This window comes from Dunckerocampus dactyliophorus, chromosome 19 (genome assembly GCF_027744805.1).
Source record: "Dunckerocampus dactyliophorus isolate RoL2022-P2 chromosome 19, RoL_Ddac_1.1, whole genome shotgun sequence".
NCBI lineage: Eukaryota > Metazoa > Chordata > Actinopteri > Syngnathiformes > Syngnathidae > Dunckerocampus > Dunckerocampus dactyliophorus.
Window position 1 is genome coordinate 7,653,149 of NC_072837.1, and position 19,406 is coordinate 7,672,554.

Genomic DNA, 19,406 nt, shown 5'->3' on the forward strand with positions numbered 1-19,406 from the left:
TACTACCCACCATGAACAGAAGCTAAGTAAAAGAGTTGTTTATTACGATGCAGTTTTGCTATTAATAGTGCTTTGCTTATTTTTTCACATACAAAATCATTTGTAATGTAAAAAAATGATGTTATAATTGAGGTATGATTATTACTCTGGTTAAGCGTGGATGCAATTGACCCGAGCTATGTACGTTAAAGAGGGGCTGGTACATTCTTGTGCACAAATGTTAATTGGCTGTTGCGCCACCGCTGAGGGGTTGAAATGTTGTCTATTGATTTGAGTGAGGCGGGGTGATCATGAGGCAACGTTAAGTGTGTAATGCGTCCATACTAATCAAAGTTATGATCAGTTACGGAATGATAAAGGCTGCAGCCTGCCTGTGAGGCCGTCGGTTGTGGTTAAAAATGTTAAAATGTTCCTTAAAGGAGTCCTGCTCATTTTAGGGGCTTTTAAAATGATCTGATCCCAGTGGGGCTGTATTGTATGTTTCTTTTAAAATACATCATCTCATGCTTATCCCAATTAATTGGTTCCACACCTGACTTGGCGGAAGCAAATTTCTGCAAAGTCGGATTCCTTATTTGTAAATCAAGTGTGTTTGTAGTTGGAGTGTAGAAAATCTGTTTACGATTTTCTACATATGGCTTTAAACATTATTAAAGCCCTCTAGACATGACATAACACCCCTATAGTCACCTGTACAATTGTTTTACCCAAAATAGTAGACATAAGAGAAAAAACGACATGTAAGACATAAATATCACATAATATAGACTCACTCACACATGCATCAGTGTTGCCAGGTCTGGTTATTACAAGTATAAGTGACTTTGGGCTTGTAAAGCTTACTACACGCTTACATAGCGATGATATTTATGTACTTGTACATTATACTGTAATTACACACACACACTTCTTACAAACAACCAATGCACTGTGAAAATACTGCAACTTGTTTGATGAAGATGATGCTTCGTTAGATACGCGTACCCAGGCTTTTGTCATTGAATGCATGTTTACAGTTGGTCTTCTGAATGCCTTGTACAGCAGGGGTCACCAACGTGGTTCCCGCGGGCACCAGGTAGCCCCCCACGCCCACATGAGGTGCCCCCGCAAGCCTGCTTTTCATTCAGGTTTTCAGTTAAGAATGAAAGAACAGTAGAAAGAAATGCATTCTGAAATACAAAATGTGAGTTGTGGACACCAGCATTCTGTTCATGTTCTGGTAAAACAAGCATATTCGCTTTGTTTGGGTTTAAAATAAGCTCTGAGAGTAAATGTTACAAAAATGAGTAGCTCTTGGCCATTTTCATTTTGTAAAAGTAGCTCTCACGAGGAAAAACGTTGGTGACCCCTGTTGTACAGTGATCCCTTGTTTATTGCGATTAATCGGTTCCAGACTCGACCGTGATAAGTGAATTTCCTCGATCAACCACCTGTTTACAACCTTCTAAATGCGGTTTTTAACAAGAATAAAACCGCGTATAACTTAAATACACACTAACCCCATGATATGACACTTCCACATCATAAGAACAGGGGTGGGCAAACTACAGGTCCGGGGGCCACATCCGGCCCGCCAAGTGTTCGAATCCGGCCCGCCAGTTGTATTTAATTTAAACTTTTAACATACAAGCTGGCAACATGACTTGCAAGTAGTCAGAGGCAGTCAATCAGAGACAACCTTTCGATGATTTAAGTAGCATTTCTCACGGAGTCATCCATACAACTACCTCACCCAAACAAACACAAGTCAACAATTATGTGACACACAACTTGAACCTACCCACCGCACCGTCTGGGAAGAAAAAAAAAAAAAAAAGAGGGAGGTTCACTTACTCTTTAACAGTCAATGTTTTATTGTTCATAGTGCATAGTATATCACACATCCTTCCAGGTGTCTTATTCAGTAAAAAAAAATAAAAATAAATAAAATTAAAATAATAAATAAAATTGAAAATTCAATTTCATTATTTGATGTGATCTGATTTGTAAAGTGCTCCTGAAAAAAGGGACACAAGCGCATATAATTGTATGATTCTACGACACTTTTACAGATAAAATAAGACAAATAAGTGTTGGTCTGTAAGAATTATAAGCTGAAACTAGTGTGCGTCTACCAAATATGTACTCTGGCCCCCTGGCCAACTTTGTGAACCCACTGCGGCCCGCCAGTCAAAAAGTTTGCCCACCCCTGACGTAGAACAAGAGTACAACATTTTAAACATACAGTATCCAAAAGTCTGAACAGTTGGAAGCCCCTTTAAGATGAAGTGCCTGTACAGTTAATAAAGGTTTTACAATAGCAACAGTTCTACCCTCAGATTCTATTTTCATTATTTTCTTTGGGAAAAGTGGCTTCAAAATCCACACTAATTGGAGGGGGACCAGCATCCTGGAACGGCTAGTGTTAGACATAAGGGGTTCTACTGTATTTTTCTCTTCAACTGTATGTTTTTCTTCTTCCATCACCGCATTTCCTCATACCACTTCCTCCCTTCCCTCACTCAAAATTCCCCATCTCAGGAAAAAAAAACTTTCTTTCCCCGTGTCATGAATTTGGGTCTTTATGATAAAAAGGCCTGACACAGCGAGTCTCTTTTTGTATTTATGAAAATGCAACAGGGAAAAAAGTGACCCAGCAGTATGGCGAGGTTGTGCATCAATTCAGCAGCCGGTCCCTGCGACTCGACAATCCTCGTGCCAACCAGCTTGCTAAAGAGCAATTACTGGCTGATGGGAGTGTTTTCCCCATAAGGATTGCTGCAGCTGTGGATGCTTCATAGTATTGCGCTGGCATTTACTAACGGTGAAGAAAGGGGGGTGAGTGAGGAGGTTGAAAGTGTGAGGGGGACTATGACGAAAGGAGAGGAAAAATGGGACAGGAGAAGTAAAACTCCCTTCAATATAGTTGAAGAGCTGAACTCCAGAAGAGTTACAGCTGCCTGCCCACACGTTGGTGTGAGCTGCGCGATGACTTTTAATCATGTGGCAGATGCATTAATGCAAAGTGGGAGGACGTAGGGGACTTGCATACTAATAATCTACAGTAGCACACACACAAAGGGGCTTTTACCAAGCCTTTTAGCTCTCCGATACTCTACCGACCTTGGAGTATGAGCAACAATGTGTGCATGAGATCAATGTGCATAGCATTGATGCCACCAGCCTACCCTTGGTGAAGCCTACCTTGACAGAATAGTGCAGAAGCTCGCGGTTCAAGAACAACAGCTGCCGCATTTACAAAAGCATCCTTCGCGTACCGCGGTGCACGCTCGGGTAAAAAGCTTGTTTAAATGCTGTGGTGAAACATGGAGGCAGCTGCGGGGTGATCCACTTAATGTAAACCACTTTGTAGCAGGAGATGGTTGAACTGCAAATGAGAGACAAAGACGATGTAGTGGGCGCGTAGCAGGCAGGGGAGTTTGTTTCTGTCTTAAAAAGAGGACGCCTGACTTCTACATCATGGGTTTTCCGAATAAAGCGTGAAGCTTAAGAACAGCCTTGAGTATGAAATTGTCGGTTATACTAGCTAGTTAACTAAGTTACTATCACAACTTGTTCTGTATGGAAATTGGTGAGAAGATACAGTACTGTGCAAAATTTGTTGGCGAGGAGTCGCATATGGGCTGAAGATGAATACGTGTAACTTTAGTGACAATCTGGATGAAGCAGTGTTTCCCATACATTCATTTACTTGTGGCAGTCCGCCACTAATTAATGACCGCCACAGCTCGATTTGGTGCTACCTACTGTATTAAGAATTCTCCATGTTCATGCATGTTGATGCGGAGACCCTTCTTTTTAAACCTTTTAGTTCGAAAGTGTCTCTTCCACTTCCAGTTTGTATGTGTGTGTGTGAGAGTGTGTGTGTGTGTGTGTGTTGTAGTCGGTATTGCTTCTCTCTCAGCCGCTTTCTATGATCTATCGGTGCAGAAATCATTGCCGATGTGAGTTTTCTAACGCTTTAAGAGATATATTTGTAGCATTAATGGCTTCTTCTAAGTGTGTTTGGTGTTTTATTGATGTTCTGATATCGTTCTAGCTGGAAGAGCAGCTGTGTAAATAGCATCTGACTGCTAAACAAATGAGCCATTATGGCTAACCTGCACATGCTGATTTAAGACTACGGTTTAATTGACACTTAATATACGCAAGTATATTTGCTGTCATGATTTATATTCATATTGAATTTATATGCATGACAGATGGCAACATTGAATGTATGTACAGTCGCTAAAGTAACGCACCTTTGTGTTCTCCAACCAGAACCCCGGAGTGGTCAATGATTTCATACACCAGTTTCGAAGTTTGATACTGAACACTGCCTGGTAACCCGCCACATTGTGATGGGTTTCATCCCCGAGGAAAGGAGGAGGAATCCACGCAAAGCTACATACACGTTGATGATGATGTCCAATTATGCAAATTAGGTGATGGCGTCACCAGTTTGAGTCACCGCGGCGTCAAAGGAACAGTCTATCCCCCCTGTATCACAATCCATCCCCTAGCCTATCACCCTCCATGAACCGCAAAGTAGCTACAGTGTACTAGTTAACAAAACACAATTCTTCAATTTTAACAGTTAAGCCTTGGTGGAGGTCTTTGGCGTGACAATCTACTTATATGTGATCATTTCCTAATGCCTGGCGGCCAGCAGTTATTTTGCAAGAAAATTTCAGAAAAACTCAGGAGGCATTAAGTGTTTAAACATTAAAACTAAGAAAAACTGCAAAAGGCTGTCTAAAAGCAAGCAGTCCTGCACATCATTTAAGCCAAAATGCAAAACACTATCGAACAGTGATTGTTGTTCAATTTGTCAAATCTGACAAGGTTGTAGCGCTCCAATAAATGAGATTATATCAATTATCGATGTACAATACATTCTGGACGGACTACACTGCACTGATCAGCAGCAGGCTTTATTGTGATGCCCACAGAGTTTATTTGTTGTGGTGGTCTATTAAAAATGTGCTCAGTGAAATGAACTTGCTCGTTGTGACACCTAAGCATATACTTAAAATGTGTTTAACCTTCACTTGACACACTTTCTTAAACCGGGCACTTCTAGGATGGACTTACTGTGCCTTGTTTGAGCGACCAAGGTGACGGATGTTACGTTTTAGGCTTTTTTAAACAAAGTGTTGCAAAAAAGTGTTGCATAGTGGTTACTGTATATGTGGGGGAAGAAGAGTGTTTTATTTTGCTCTGCAAAATAAAACAGTAGATATATATAGCAATATATACAGTAGATCCCTGCTTTGTGTGGGGGATACAACCCACAACAATCTCTATTTTTGACACATGGCTCGCTCCCCTCTTCCAAACCCTCCTAATAGCTTGATGTCGACATTATCCTTGGATTCCGGATGAACATTTGCAATAAAAGTAACTGGTGTAATTATTAGATTGATGCAACTCCAGAACCCTGTCCGTCTCTCTTCAATTGCCATTGTTCGCTCACTTATTAAACACATTTAAAGTATAAAATGTATAGGTACGAATGGATGATAATGCGAGATGACTGACGACTGTTGAAGCTGGTGCTTCCGTAGCCAAATTCTACGTCTTAGCACACATCTATGGTGAATTCATGGACCGCCAAAAGTGCAAAATCTCATTGCTTGATGGGAAAAAAAAACCTGACTTTTTTTTTTTTAATTTCAACAAAAAACAGAAAATTTGCGGGACCATGAATGCTTCATCCCATTCCAATGCGTTTCCATTTCTTCATAATATGCTAAATACATTTCACCCAGCATTAGTTTAAGTCTTCAGCACTTATCCGTTTGTAAAGTTACCAACGAGCCAAAGCAAAGGTGTTCTTTTTAAGAAGAAGCTGTGATCTCTGAATGAGAGTATTAGCTTGGCGCTTACACTTAAAGCTTTAACGCCGGAGTGAAGTAAAACTGTCCTTTCACCCAGCTGCACATCAAAATGCAAAACTGGCAGAAAAGCTTGTCTGACGGAAGACTCTCTAAAGGAGTTGCCGTGTTCACTGTACGGGTGGACAGATGAAGCAGACAGACATGGAATTAGTTAAATCAGGAATTAATGGGAACGAACACTGTGGGTGGCAGTGTGTGTGTGTGTGTGTGTGTGTGCGCTTGTGTGTGTACGTATGGATGCGTGTAGGTTAGCATGTGTGTCAGTTTAAACCAGAGACACACATGTGGCATGTTTTTGTGCACATGTGCACAAAAAGGCCTGCACAGGTGTGTGTGAATCTATCTTTGCGTGACCGTGTGTGTATGTGTGTGTGTGTGTGTGTGTGTGTGTGTGTGATGAATTAGTGACGGCAGCTGGTGGAGCGGTGTGATCCCTCAGCAGTGGTGACAGCAGCTGTTAGTGGGGCTGTCTCCGCCCAGCCAGACTGACTAGGTCCTCTTCATCAAACACGGCGGCTCATTAATGCTGCAGGGCTCAGTGTGACACCCCAAACACAGCGGCGCCACAGCAGAGGATTGGGAGTCAAGACGACTGGGGGTGAGCGTCCTTGTGTACGTCATTATCTCTCACGGTGAAATATCAATAGGACAACTTAATATTGATGACTTGGACGTTTAATGTGATCTCTTCTACCTACAGTTTACACTCCATACAATATATCTAAATAACCAATGAAAACATGTTTTATTATGTCGTACTTTTAACATTTGGCTGCCATGACACTTGCAACTCCTTTTTTATGCATGACAAGCAAAAAGTCACTCACTTTGTTTCAATATAGCAAGTATCAGCAACTTCAGAAAATGAACATTAATGTCAGATTAATGCATGGAAATTGATTGATGCAAGGAGGTCAAAATCAGGTGAGTAAATCTTCTGAATGTTGTGAATGTGAAAAGACGCTGCTATCTTTTGTGTTGTATATTTCTACACTATTTTTTTTCTCTCATTTGGACACATCACAGTTGTGGAACTGTTATTACAGATAAGTGTATATTAAAGTTTTCATGTGAATGTTTTTCCTTATTCCCATAAACAGATATTGTTATGTATGATTTTAGCACATTTGTGGATTTATGATCAAAACATTTTTTCCTCTCTAAAAATAGGCCGTTTTTTCCACAGGAAACACGTCTCATTCACCATAGGTCTGTAATAATTGATAAATAAAGATGAAGGTAAAATGCACAGCATACATGGACCACTGTTACAGTAGAAAGCCCATCATTTATATGTTTTATGTTCAACAAGCGTTGAGATTTCGCACTTTATTCATTTGACTTACTTTTTCAAACAAACATACATCGCCCGTGAAATTGACAAGAGTACTGGCGACGTAAACCTCTTCGTGATAGACGCTTCAAAAACGCTACATTTTCAAAACATAACGATTCAATACAATTCGATGCAGAGTACAAACGATTCGATTCGATTCCATTCTACAGTTAAAGGAGCACATCATATGCCCCAGAATGCTGCAAGGCAATGGCAAAAACAAAGTGAACAGAATAACATGTCAAATGTATGTATTGTTTAGTCACAGACCAAAAAAAAGACTTGCTGAATGAACATGTTTTTGTTTGATGGATCAATATTTTACATTCTATATTTAATATCTATATTATTACAGGCTGCATGCTGCAATAGTACGAGCCACAGGTGATGGGCATTGAAAGGCATTTATCGGCATATGCCGATCATATGCTTTTCCACGGAAATACTGATGAGTTGCCAATTGATCGGAGCATCCCTAGTGAGTACCTGTACATTTTGTACTTTAAATGCATTTAATACGTGTGTGAAACATATTTAGGGCTATTTGAGCAATTTTTAGGTGAGATTAAAAAAAAAAGATTAATTTAGTCAATTACACAGATCATAAGCAGACAGCACTAGTTCTTTATATATCATGTTTGTGATTGAATAAGTAGTGTGTATTAAATATAAAATAAGTAGCAGAAAGAACAGGACAATCTAAAGATTCTGGTGGGCCACCTCCGCCTAATGCACAGCCTATGTAGAGCCACATAACTGGGTCCATATGCATAATCTAATATTAGAGATCTAACAAAAGGTCTGTAGCATTTTTTAAATTATTTTGAACAGTACGTTTTGATTGCGTAACTTTATTATTTTGCCTCATGAAGCTAAATAAGTCAACCAAATACTGTGTCATGCAGTACTCCACTCCCAGAATACACACATTGCAAAATAATCATACTGTATATTTTTGTGCATATTTCCGTGTGCTTAGCTGTCATTTAATGCTTCTTTTGTGTACATCTATTTTTACCACATGTTTTGATAACGTGCTGACAAGCAACAACATCCCCACTTGTGAGAGTGCAGGCTGTTATCGCACCTCTCACATGCTCCTTGTAGGAAAGCGATGCAAACAATTATCGATAGTGCAAATGAGACAAGCGGGCAAGCGTATGAAAGATGGTGACAAAAGGATATAAGGGCTGAGGCAAGTGTATGCAAACGTGAAACACTCACATGGGCGTCCCTGAATATAAGCGAGATAGAGAGATGGATAGACAGAGAGGTGGCAGGAAAGAGCACTGTCTCTAAGTACCTGTAGGTAGGTGATTCTGTTCTGGACCAGATCCGACAGGTCTTTGGCCTCCTTCACTCGCCACTCGCCCACTCCATCCGCCTGGCTGAGGTAGTACAAGTCCGTCATGATGGATCTGCAAACACAAAGAGTTGTTAATCTTTGCAAGAAACCTGTTTTATTATGTGGTTGTTGACATACAGGTAACTTAAATAGGCTGTACTATACCGTGTAAATATTTATTTTAGGGATGGGCATAATCCATCATCCACATGTTAAGCATTCGGTCAACCGGAGAATTTGATTTATCTAATGTTTTTATGAGCAAGGTTATGTGGGAACTGTAAAGTAGGTCTTGGGTTGGGCATCAACTGAGTTGAATATGGCCACATACAAACTCAGTATCCTTGTATGTTGGACAACCTAATGCAAATGATGGTGCATGCTGTTGAACTTATTTGCTCCAAATGTGTGAGTATGGATGGTGTGTTGTATAAAGACATGAAGACATAATGATGAATTTAACAGGTGTAAATAGTGCTTTTTTGGTTATTTGTTTCCCTTTATGATGGAATATTGCAGAAGTATTTTTGTTCTAAAATCCCTATTTGAATGATTTCCACGTGACAACAGCGCATGTATGCGACATTTTCACCCTTACCTCACTTGACGTCTAGCTACGAATACACTCGTACGACTCGCATCTGCTTGCGCCTGTGACAACTGCACCCGGATGTGACGTAGTGTGCGAACCAGCAATGATTTCACAAACTGCCGGCAGATGTGGCAATTCATTCCCATGCGTTGAAAATAACAAAAAGGGTGCGTTCTCTCTGTATTTGTGTGCCCTTTCACAGTGCATTGTTGCTTTCTTTTTCTTTTGTGACAATTTTGAATGCGTACCAAAAGTTGCATACGACACCTTCCCCAAGCCCGCTGACTAAAAACCTGACAAGCAAGTGAACATTTAGAGTTATGGTCAGTGATAAGTTAGTGATAACATTTGTGATGGTTGGACACCACAAGAATTTTTCGTTTTCCATAACTACAGCCTTGCTGATTTGCAAGTTCCTCGAAGCGGTCAAGATTATTATTATTATATTATTATATTGTTATTATTTGTTTTGCAGAAATTGTGTGCGTATTTTGCAAACAGCAAATCAATAACTTCGATTGAGGGTGTATCTGTATCGAACCGTTCAATACACATGCGTACCGAACTGTGACCCCTGTATCGAACAATACGCAGTTTTAGATTTATTTCATCAACTTCTGACGGCGCTCTATGCTGAATGCTCAGTGTATCTGCAATCGACTGCTCTGGCTTAGGTTGCATTGTCAAGCACAGAGCCACTGAGCTCCGCCTCCCACATTCATACCATGCTGAAAATGTTAAATGCTGAAAAATTAGAAAATGTTGGCAATTTTAATAAAATTTCAATATAAAAAGACAAGGTAATTTATTTTTTGTATCGAAAGAGTAGCGAACCGTAACACGAACATATCGAACCGAACCGTGAATGTTGTGTATCGTTGCACCCCTAATAACTTCCACTGCAAGTATTTGTACAGGATGCATTTACACTACACTGTACCTCAATAATGTAATAATTACCACCATGGAATTTCCATTTCACCGCCAACTAACAATTTGAAATTATAGATAGAATAGAAGATCCTTATAAAGAGCTCTGCAGTTTCCGAGAACGTGTCGTGTGCGTACACCTAAAAATGGAACGGAGTTCATCCACATTGCCAGGCCCTGTGTGCACATGTGGCCAAGTTATCACCTTGTGATCTTGGCAATGTGAATATTTGCACAAGATGCGACTGGGAGTGTCTTTGATCTTATTCCGGGCCCTTTTTCATCTTTCCTGATTTCAAATCAGAGCAGACATGCAGAAGTTGCCAAACAGCACACAGATTAAAGCAACATGAAATAAGCCCCTGAATGTGTTATTCCCGTCTTTGAACCCCGGCAGGTAGACGTTGGAACAAGGGTTTATTGCAGTCCTCTGGAGGGCTATGGACATAACTACACGTGTATTGTGAAGATGGGTAAGATTGCAAAGGCTTGACATGTTTTATCTCGATCTTGCAAGAATGACAAAATATCTTTGTGGTTGTTCAGCTCTTTCTGGGATACATCCTATCTACAAGGCCCTGACAGAAAATGTGTGTAGATGTCACGTGCTGCCAAATATCCTGGCCATCCTCTTACGAACTTGCCCGAGAGCAAGAGCTCTGATGTATTCCGCTAAGGGCAAATGCAAACACATCACACACACTTTCTCTCAAACACACAGTTATGCAAGCTTAATTTATTACTCACTTCTTTGACCCAAATCAGTCAAATCCTGTGTGTCTGAGAGCTCTTATTCAGATATTTGGTAGCTCATCCGAAGACGTGCACACACACAAAGCAGTACCATGTCCTATTTTAACACTGTAGCACTCTGGATATTGCATTTTTCTGCAACCAAGACTTTGTCCCAATTACAATTTGGAACCATGGACCGTGAATGGATGTCAAATTCCTTCCAGGAGTGTGCACAAGGGAGCCATCAGCAATCCTCGGCGGAAAGGCAAAGCAAACCTTACTGGCTACAAAAGGTGACAATCATCAATCAACAAAATGGTTTTGACGCCGGCATAGGGCCAATGCATATGCGCACATGAGAACCTGAGTATGAAATGAGGCTGTACCACTACTGCATGCTTCATGCATATGCACCTGAGCGAGGCTGTGTAAATGTCTGAAGCTTTGGGGGATTTGCTGGTGCTTCTGATGTAGCTGTTGAGTTGAAAGGCAAAGCACTGACCCATTATTTGAAGAATAACTACAAGGTTTCAGGTTTATTTTGACGACAACCCTGCCAGATGGGGTTGGGCAGTTGGTAGGTAAGAAAGACAAAACTCAAAGTGTGCATCTCAAGGACACAGTGACGGTGAATACAAAAAAATATACTTGCCTTGCTTCGCATGCAACATTAAAGCAGATTTCTACCAGTAAATACAGTTCAGTTTAAACTGCCACCATACAGTTTGAAAGAGTAAACCCTAGTCTGGCTAGCTAGCTATGTAAATACAGTCAAACGGCGTTTTTTTATGCATCCGTTTTCATATGACGACATTTTCGTCAAAAATGTTTGCCAAAATTTTGCACACTCGCTTGACACTCGTACAACGCAGTAACAAACTGCTCTGATTGACCTGTCACGTATCATTCTGTGAAATCGAGCTAAACAACCAGGCATGGGTCCAAAGAAAGTTCCAGCAATTCGATAAACAAGGTGAGAACCACTATTGAATTTGACCTCTCCAGTAGTATTGGAAGGCCGCATCAAGAGTAACTTCCATCCATCCGTTATTTATAATCATTTCACATTGTTTTCTGCTTGTAAACTTATAATTATAATCTATAAAACATTATATATATATATATATTTTTTAATTTTTTTTATTTTTGGGTTTGTGGAACCGAATAATTGAATAATCGGAAAAATTGTCTTGAAAAATGTTAACCTTGACGGTCCTGATGGCTGCCAACATTACTTGCATGACAAGGAGATCCCACTTGAGATGTTTTCCACATGGCACAGTGGAGGGGGCGCCATCATGATCAGGGTGTTTTTTTCCCCTTCAATGGAACAATGAAGCTTCGGGTTGTGCAGGGGCGTCAAACGGCAATTGGCTATGTGGAGATGTTGCAGGGGGCATCCCTCATGACTGAAAGCCCTCGTCTGTGTGGTAATCACTGCGTTTTTCTACAACGCTGCAGTTCACAATGCCTGCCTGACCGAGGACTTGAAGAATAAGCTCACTCTTTTGGGAGCATCCAGCTTGTGATCTAAATCCAACTGAGAACATTTAGGGATGGATGGCAAGGGAAGTTTACAAAAATAGACATCAGTTCCAGGCAGTGGATGCCCTCCGTGAAGTCATCTTCGCCACCTGGATCAACATTCCCACTAGCCTCTGACAATGGCATTAGAATTATTTAAGTGATTAACAACATTTTTTTGTTAATCACAGTTTTCTGGGGGTTTTTTTTAGCTATGGTTCTTAAACATTTGATCAGCTGATGACCAGTAGATGTAAATTCTTGCAATTTTTCAACTGGTCTTAACATTTTGATTGGGAGTGTATCATAGACACTGTTATGTAGATGTGGATTTTTAACCAGACATTTAAAACAGGAGTGTTTATTTCTGTAGCTGCCTTAGCCTTTGCCTGGAGCACTCGCACAGAATAAGCTCAGGAAGCGAGTGTATGCGGGTGTATCCTTCATTTGTGTGCGTACATGCGAGTCTGTGTGTTGGGGTGAGGAATCAGTCTTTGAAAAGCTGCTTAGGCTATGATGACTAAGACAATTGTCTCTATAAGCCACTTCAGCAGGATTACAATGAATCACTTGGCTCGGTTACACCGAGCTGAGTGGAAAGCTGCCGTCCAGACAGGGTGAGTCTGTGACCTTTGACTTTAGTTTCTTAGCAACCACTCAAAGTCCACTTTCATTTGTCCGGGTTCCAGCCTCTTTGTGGAGGAGGATGCCAATCGAATGCATACTCGGCCTAGATTCATTAAAATGTGCATATACATTCACGGTGTGGTGAATATGAACAGAACTCTTACAGATCAATTTGCAATTTGCCACCCGCAGAGTGCAAGACGGCAAATTGCACTTCTCCAGTTCATTAATTTGCGCGAGGGAAAAGTGTGACTTTCAAGCAAACGCATGAAGCATCTATAAAAAGAAAGATGGATTATGCACATCCTTGCGTGGACTAGTTTTGGTCATGAACGCATATTATATTAAAAGCAAACGTCATGTTACAGCATTCCATATCATTACATCTTATTTCTCCTGCCGTGTTTTGAATGTTGGTTATTGACGGGTTAGATCTGGATAAAAGGTACACGAGAGAAATGAATGTACGTGTTTCGCCACGATCATCCGCTTGAACTGTCAACAAGAGGGGCAGTGGCGGGAGAAGCTTGCTGTGTCATGACGTTTCCACTGAAGATGATTTAGAAACACAAACACTTGACTGCATCTTATCTGCATCAAACAGACCAGTGTGTGGGCGCAAAACAACTTTCTCCAACTAAACTCAGACAAAACTGAAATCATTGTCTTTGGCCCACAGAAACAAAGTGTTCTCAGTCACCTTGACAGTCTTTCTCTAAAACGGAATCAAGTTAGAAATCTAGGGGTAATAATGGACACAGATCTCAACTTTAACAGCCACATTAAATCAATAACATCATCAGCTATTTACCACCTAAAAACATGACCAAAATCAAGGGAATATGTCTTGGCCAGATTTACAGAGACTAAGCCATGCCTTTGTCTCGAGCAGGCTAGACGACTGTAACGTCCTTCGCACCGGCCTCACTAAACAAGCAGTAAAACAGCTGCAGTACATCCACAATGCTGCTGCTCGAGTCCTGACTAGAACCAGGAAATATGACTATATTAGTCTAGTACTCAGGTCTCTGCACTGGCTTCCTGTTGCTCAGAGAATAGACTTTAAAACAGATCTGAGTCTAAACTAGTCAGGACTAAACACGGTGAGGCTGCATTTCAGTTTTAGGCTGCCAAAAACTGGAACAGTCTTCCAGAAGATGTGTGACAATTCTGAATTCATTTTCACTTTTTTTGTTTTATGGAATGATTTTAGAGTGTTTTTATGTTTTATGGAATGATTTTATGAAGCGATTTTACCTTTCTTTTCTGTAAAGCACTTTCAATTACCTTGTGTGTGTGAAGTGTGCTCTGGAAATAAACTTGCCTTGCTTTGTGCTATTTAAATGTCAGCCATAGGTTATGGATTCTGTTCAATTGGTGCTGTGAAAAAAGGATTGTGTTTATTTTGAGGGCGTAGTGCATTACATTAAGAGGACATTGATGTCTTATCAGCACTGAATGCATGAATGTAAAATGAGGAAAGATTAAATATACGTGTACTGACGTGTAACATCACAAACACCACACAAACACCAAACATATCCCCTGCCAACAGGATTCCTTACACCAGGGGTAGGGAACCTATGGCTCGGGAGCCAGATGTGGCTCTTTTGATGCCTGCATCTGGCTCTCAAACATGTCTTAACACGATAAAAATGTATTTTTGTTTTTTTGTTCACTGACCTTTTAATGTACATTACAGAAATCACAGTGTTAAAAATAACACTCAAAATATAAAACTTTGTTATGCATTTTAGTCCATCCATCCATTTTCTACCACAATGCGGGTGGCCAGAGCCAGTGCCAGCTGTCCTTCCAATATTTTCTGGGTCAAACACCAAAATTCGATTATCACTGGATAATGCGGTAGCCTATTCGCGGTAGCCTATTCGCATGAACTTCCCTTCCTTAAATCAAATAGTCAGATTGCTAATTCTGGAAAAAGAAAAAGATACGGAGTACGGTGCAAAAGCACGCAGCACCAGAAGTCGCATTAATGGTAAGAAGTAATTTATTTATTATTGGATAGCTTCAGTGTAACAATGTTAATAAAAAGAATAACTTTAGAGGTCCTCCTTAAAAATGCCCACATTTACTTGTATTCAATGTTAAAAAATATTATATGGCTCTCAAAGAAATCCATTTTAAAATATGTGGCTTTTATGGCTCTCTTAGCCAAAAAGGTTCCCGACCCCTGCCTTACACTAATCATATTCAATAATATACCCTCATATTCTATGTTTATTAAAAGAGCTGTATTATTCTGGGTAATACGGTAAAACATATTTAACAACTGACCGACATTTTAAAATGTTCATTAATGCTATAAAGTGTAACTGAGTCATAACGTAATTGCCTAAATGGAAACAATTAGCAGAAGGTGCAATTAATTCAGGCCAAATTAGTTTCCTGCCTAAAAAGGATGCGTTAAAAGTCAAACCTTTGGGACCAAAGAAGGTTTTGAAAAGGGATGCACAACATATATTTTATTCAAGCCGATACCGAGAACTTCCTGCTTCTCAAGACCAATACCAATAACTTATTTATATCTATTATTTTTTAATAAGAACGATTCAGACAAAGTGGATTTGACGAACTGTAGCTGTTGATTTGTCCTAACCAAGTATCATCCCTAACTCCCATCATCCCTAGGACCAAGCGCCGAACCTAGGGGGGCAGAGCCTTCTCTGTTGCCGCCCGCTACCTTCGGAAGTCACTTCTACCACCGTGACACTTCTGACTTTACCAACTTCAAAACTAGCTTAAAAATACCGCACTGCTTTTAACACTTACATATTTAGTATTACATTACATTACAATCTTTTAATCTTGCATTTTGTATGCACTTTTTAACTGCCTTTGTTCTGAATTCTATGATTTATGGTTAACTTTTAAAATGTTATTTTGCTATTTTTGTACACACGTACTAGGTAGTTTTTACCTTGTAAAGTGTCTTGTGTTCTGGAAAAGCGCTTGATAAATAAATTGTAATATTACTATTATTGACATCACTACTATTAACAAAACATTAAAAAAACAGTTCAGAAGGCTCCAGGAGGTTGACTAGGGTCATCCCTGGCACTTTTCAAACGCCGCGGCGACAGAAACAAGCCTCGGGCCCGGGCGTGGTAGCAATGCTGGCGCTTCAGGTAGCTAATAAGGTTTGATATGCTGAAGCTCGACGTTTTTTCCCCTCATCGACTAATGACTGCATTTGGCGAAATGTCTTCCTCTGAAACAGTGACAAGTCCCAAATGATCGATGCCATGTTTGTTTACAAGTGAGCTCAGGGGAAGTTATGACAGTTTGCAGCACGTCACAGAAAAGGAGCGCTTGATTTGCTCAGCCCATTCCACCAACAGCACAGGATGGATAATCTCTCCTCATTCGAGGTTTTTTTTTTTGGTTATTTGAGCTATTTTATCAGTGTGTAATTCTCATATTCATTCATTTTCTATGCCGTTTGTCCTTACTAGGGTCGCAGATCTTCCAGATCTCCTGACTATGTGGCCCACAAACTAACCACTAGGCGACCGTGCTCCCGTAATTGATCACATCGGCTCGATAATTATCGTGCAAAAAAAAAAATGCAGTTTGTTGTAAATATCAATACTTTCTGTTGTTTAAATTATTATTGAAGCCCGAGGCTTTATAATTACAACACAGATTTATGAAAAGTGAATGGAGTGAGGTTCCACGAGATGGTGAGGTTAGCGTGTCAATTTGCACATAATTTGTTACATACTGTCACTTCATTTGCCAGCAAAATTAGCAGACTGCAGTTTTTTTAAATTTGCTACAGTTAGCTTGTGTATTTGAATGTAAACATGTTACCTTTGTTTCTGTCAGTTCAGTAATAGCTGAGAGAACAACTGGAATAAAATAAAATATAAAATAAAATATTTGATTTTAAATTAAACATTTTCATGTTGCTAATTTGAAACAAATACAAAACAGAAATAAATATAAAAATAAGAATTAAAAAAACAAGGCTAAATATCCATCCATTTTCTATCCTGCTTCTCCTCATTAGGGTCGCAGGGGTATGATCCCAGCTGACTTCGGGCGACAGGCGGGGTACACCCTGGACTGGTCGCCAGCCAACCGTAGGGCACATATAGACAAACAACCATTCACACTCACATTCATACCTATGGACAATTTAGAGTCTCCAATGCATGCATGTTTTTGGAATGTGGGAGGAAACCGGAGTACCTGGAGAAAACCCACGCACGCACGGGGAGAACATGCAAACTCCACACAGAGATGCCCAAGGGAGAATCGAACCCAGGTCTTCCCGATCTCCAGACTGTGACTGTGTGGCCAACATGCTAACCATGTTGGCTAACCACATGCTAACCAGCAGACCACCGTGCGGCCCAAGGCTAAATATATTAAATGAAATGAACAAATTTAACACTACCAAAAATGTACCCAACAAACGGCATGCTCACCTTTCCTGGTTTCCCAAATCCGTCAGGAGTGTGTCAGCATATTTCTGTCGCTCGTTGACGTCAACGTTGGCCAGTTTCTTCACCTCGCTGCGAACAAAGTACCAAAACTCCTTGACACCATTATCCACCCTCCTCCGCAGCTCCTCCTGCGTGGGTCCGGGGCCTGCATGGGGGGGAGGCAAAACAAGCTGAAAACAAAAAACATAACAAGATGACCCCCTGGTGGAACATTTGAAGCACAGGTTTGAAAAAAAATACAAATGGAAAAAATGACTTCAAAGTACTTACAACAGGAACTGAGTTGAAATAAATTGGAAAATAATGCCACAGGGTTTCCACAATACATTATGTGAGCCTTAACAGGCTAATGGCGCAAAGTAGGTTTCAGCGAAGAACTATTAAAGTTTTCCACTTGCATTCAGTGTCCCTGGGTTCTGCTTTGACCTCATTAAGAAGCCCTTGATCACTGTTTTTGTGCCTGATAGCGCTCACTCGCGCTCGTGTTTTTGTCACACAGTCTACCAACAGGAAGGAACATTATACCTCACCTCGGCCAAACAATGTGGAATAACCCACATGGACAACGTAGCTGCCTGCTCTGGTTTCTGCATAGTGAAAAACAAAACGTGAGAAAAAGGAAGGACAGCCTAGAAGAAGGCTGCGGAGAGAGAAAACCTGTCTTTTTTTTTTTTTTTTTATACATTGCTATCTGGCATTCTCTTTTCTCTCATTCCCTCCCTCGGTGGAAAAAAGCTAGAGGGTATTTTTAGCGTCATCTCCCCCTGCGGCAAGATGGAAAGGCTGACCCTGTGTTGCCCTTCACGCTCACATGTCCCTCTTTATTTTCTCTCTGTCTGTCTCCATTCTTGTATTTCACTCGTATTCTGCCATTGGGGCGATCACACTGCTTCCACTTTATTCACACCTTCCCACACTCACCTGACAGCTTTCTTTGCACTTCCTGACCACTGCTTAGAGAGGTAAATACACACATAACCTGGCCCATTCTGTGCTGGCTAAATGGTTAGCTTCACTCAAGATTCTGACAGCTCCTGACTGCTTTAGCATCATACGCAGCTTGTCCACAGGAGAACCTCCAAAGCTGATCACTCCAAAATGAGTCAAGTCAAGTCAAGCAAATGCATGCGAGAGTTGTTTCGCTTTTTAATGTTTTTTATTTGCCATCAAGAATCATAATTTGATTTGTTGTTTTTTTTGTTTTTCATAATATTACAACTTACTTAAGAAAAAAACTGTCTTTCTTAAATATTTCAACTACTAATCCTACTTAAGTTACATTTTTATTTACATAAAAAAAATAGATTTCTCATTAGATTACAACTTCTTTCTCTTAATATTTTGACATTATACTTGCAAAAATTACTGCAGATTTTTCAGGTTTTGCTGTTTTTTTTCCCCCTTTAGTTTTCTTGCTTATTATATTATATTATAATTATATTTTTTAGAATGTGGCCCCCGAGCTGCACTTTGGATAGCCCCGCGTTAAAATATTATTAAAAACATTACCTTTACATTATACAGTTAATAACTTATTAATATATCACTCAGAGGAAGGTCCTAGCTGCTTACCATCTCCTGTCAGTTTCTGGAAGGTGTGGATCTTCTGTTTGGCCCGGGTCAGCTGGTCCTCTAGAGAGCGCAGTCTCCCTGCCGCCAGGGAGCCAGCCTCTGCCTGACCCTCTGGTATCCTGGCAGAGAACAAAGGACGGGGACATGAGCAAGTGTACCAGGAATGATGTCAGCAGCATACAGTATTTCTTCTGCAGCAACAATGAAACAGTAGATCTTCTTCAGCCAGAATGACAAATAAAGATAAAGACACACAAGGTATAATAAGAATTAACACTAAAGGCACTGATTACTTTCACTGTAACTGAAACTGTCGGTTCTTTAGCTTGTCCAATTAGTGCTGCTTTCATCAGAGGCTCAAATGTAAAGGTTAATGGGTTGCACAGCTTTA

General features: G+C 40.3%; 1 protein-coding gene across 4 annotated transcripts in view; it reads right to left on the bottom strand.

Moving 5' to 3' along the window:
• The window catches only part of fut8b (fucosyltransferase 8b (alpha (1,6) fucosyltransferase)), a 126,595-nt gene that overhangs the window by 25,409 nt on the left and 81,780 nt on the right, over nucleotides 1-19,406 (bottom strand). For all 4 annotated transcript variants that reach the window (XM_054761965.1, XM_054761968.1, XM_054761966.1 and 1 more), the window contains 3 exons: nucleotides 19,016-19,134; nucleotides 17,426-17,588; nucleotides 8,522-8,636 (listed from right to left, as the gene is read on the bottom strand). In XM_054761965.1, the coding sequence (XP_054617940.1) occupies nucleotides 8,522-8,636; nucleotides 17,426-17,588; nucleotides 19,016-19,134 (397 nt within the window). The remainder of the gene's footprint in view (nucleotides 1-8,521; nucleotides 8,637-17,425; nucleotides 17,589-19,015; nucleotides 19,135-19,406) is intronic.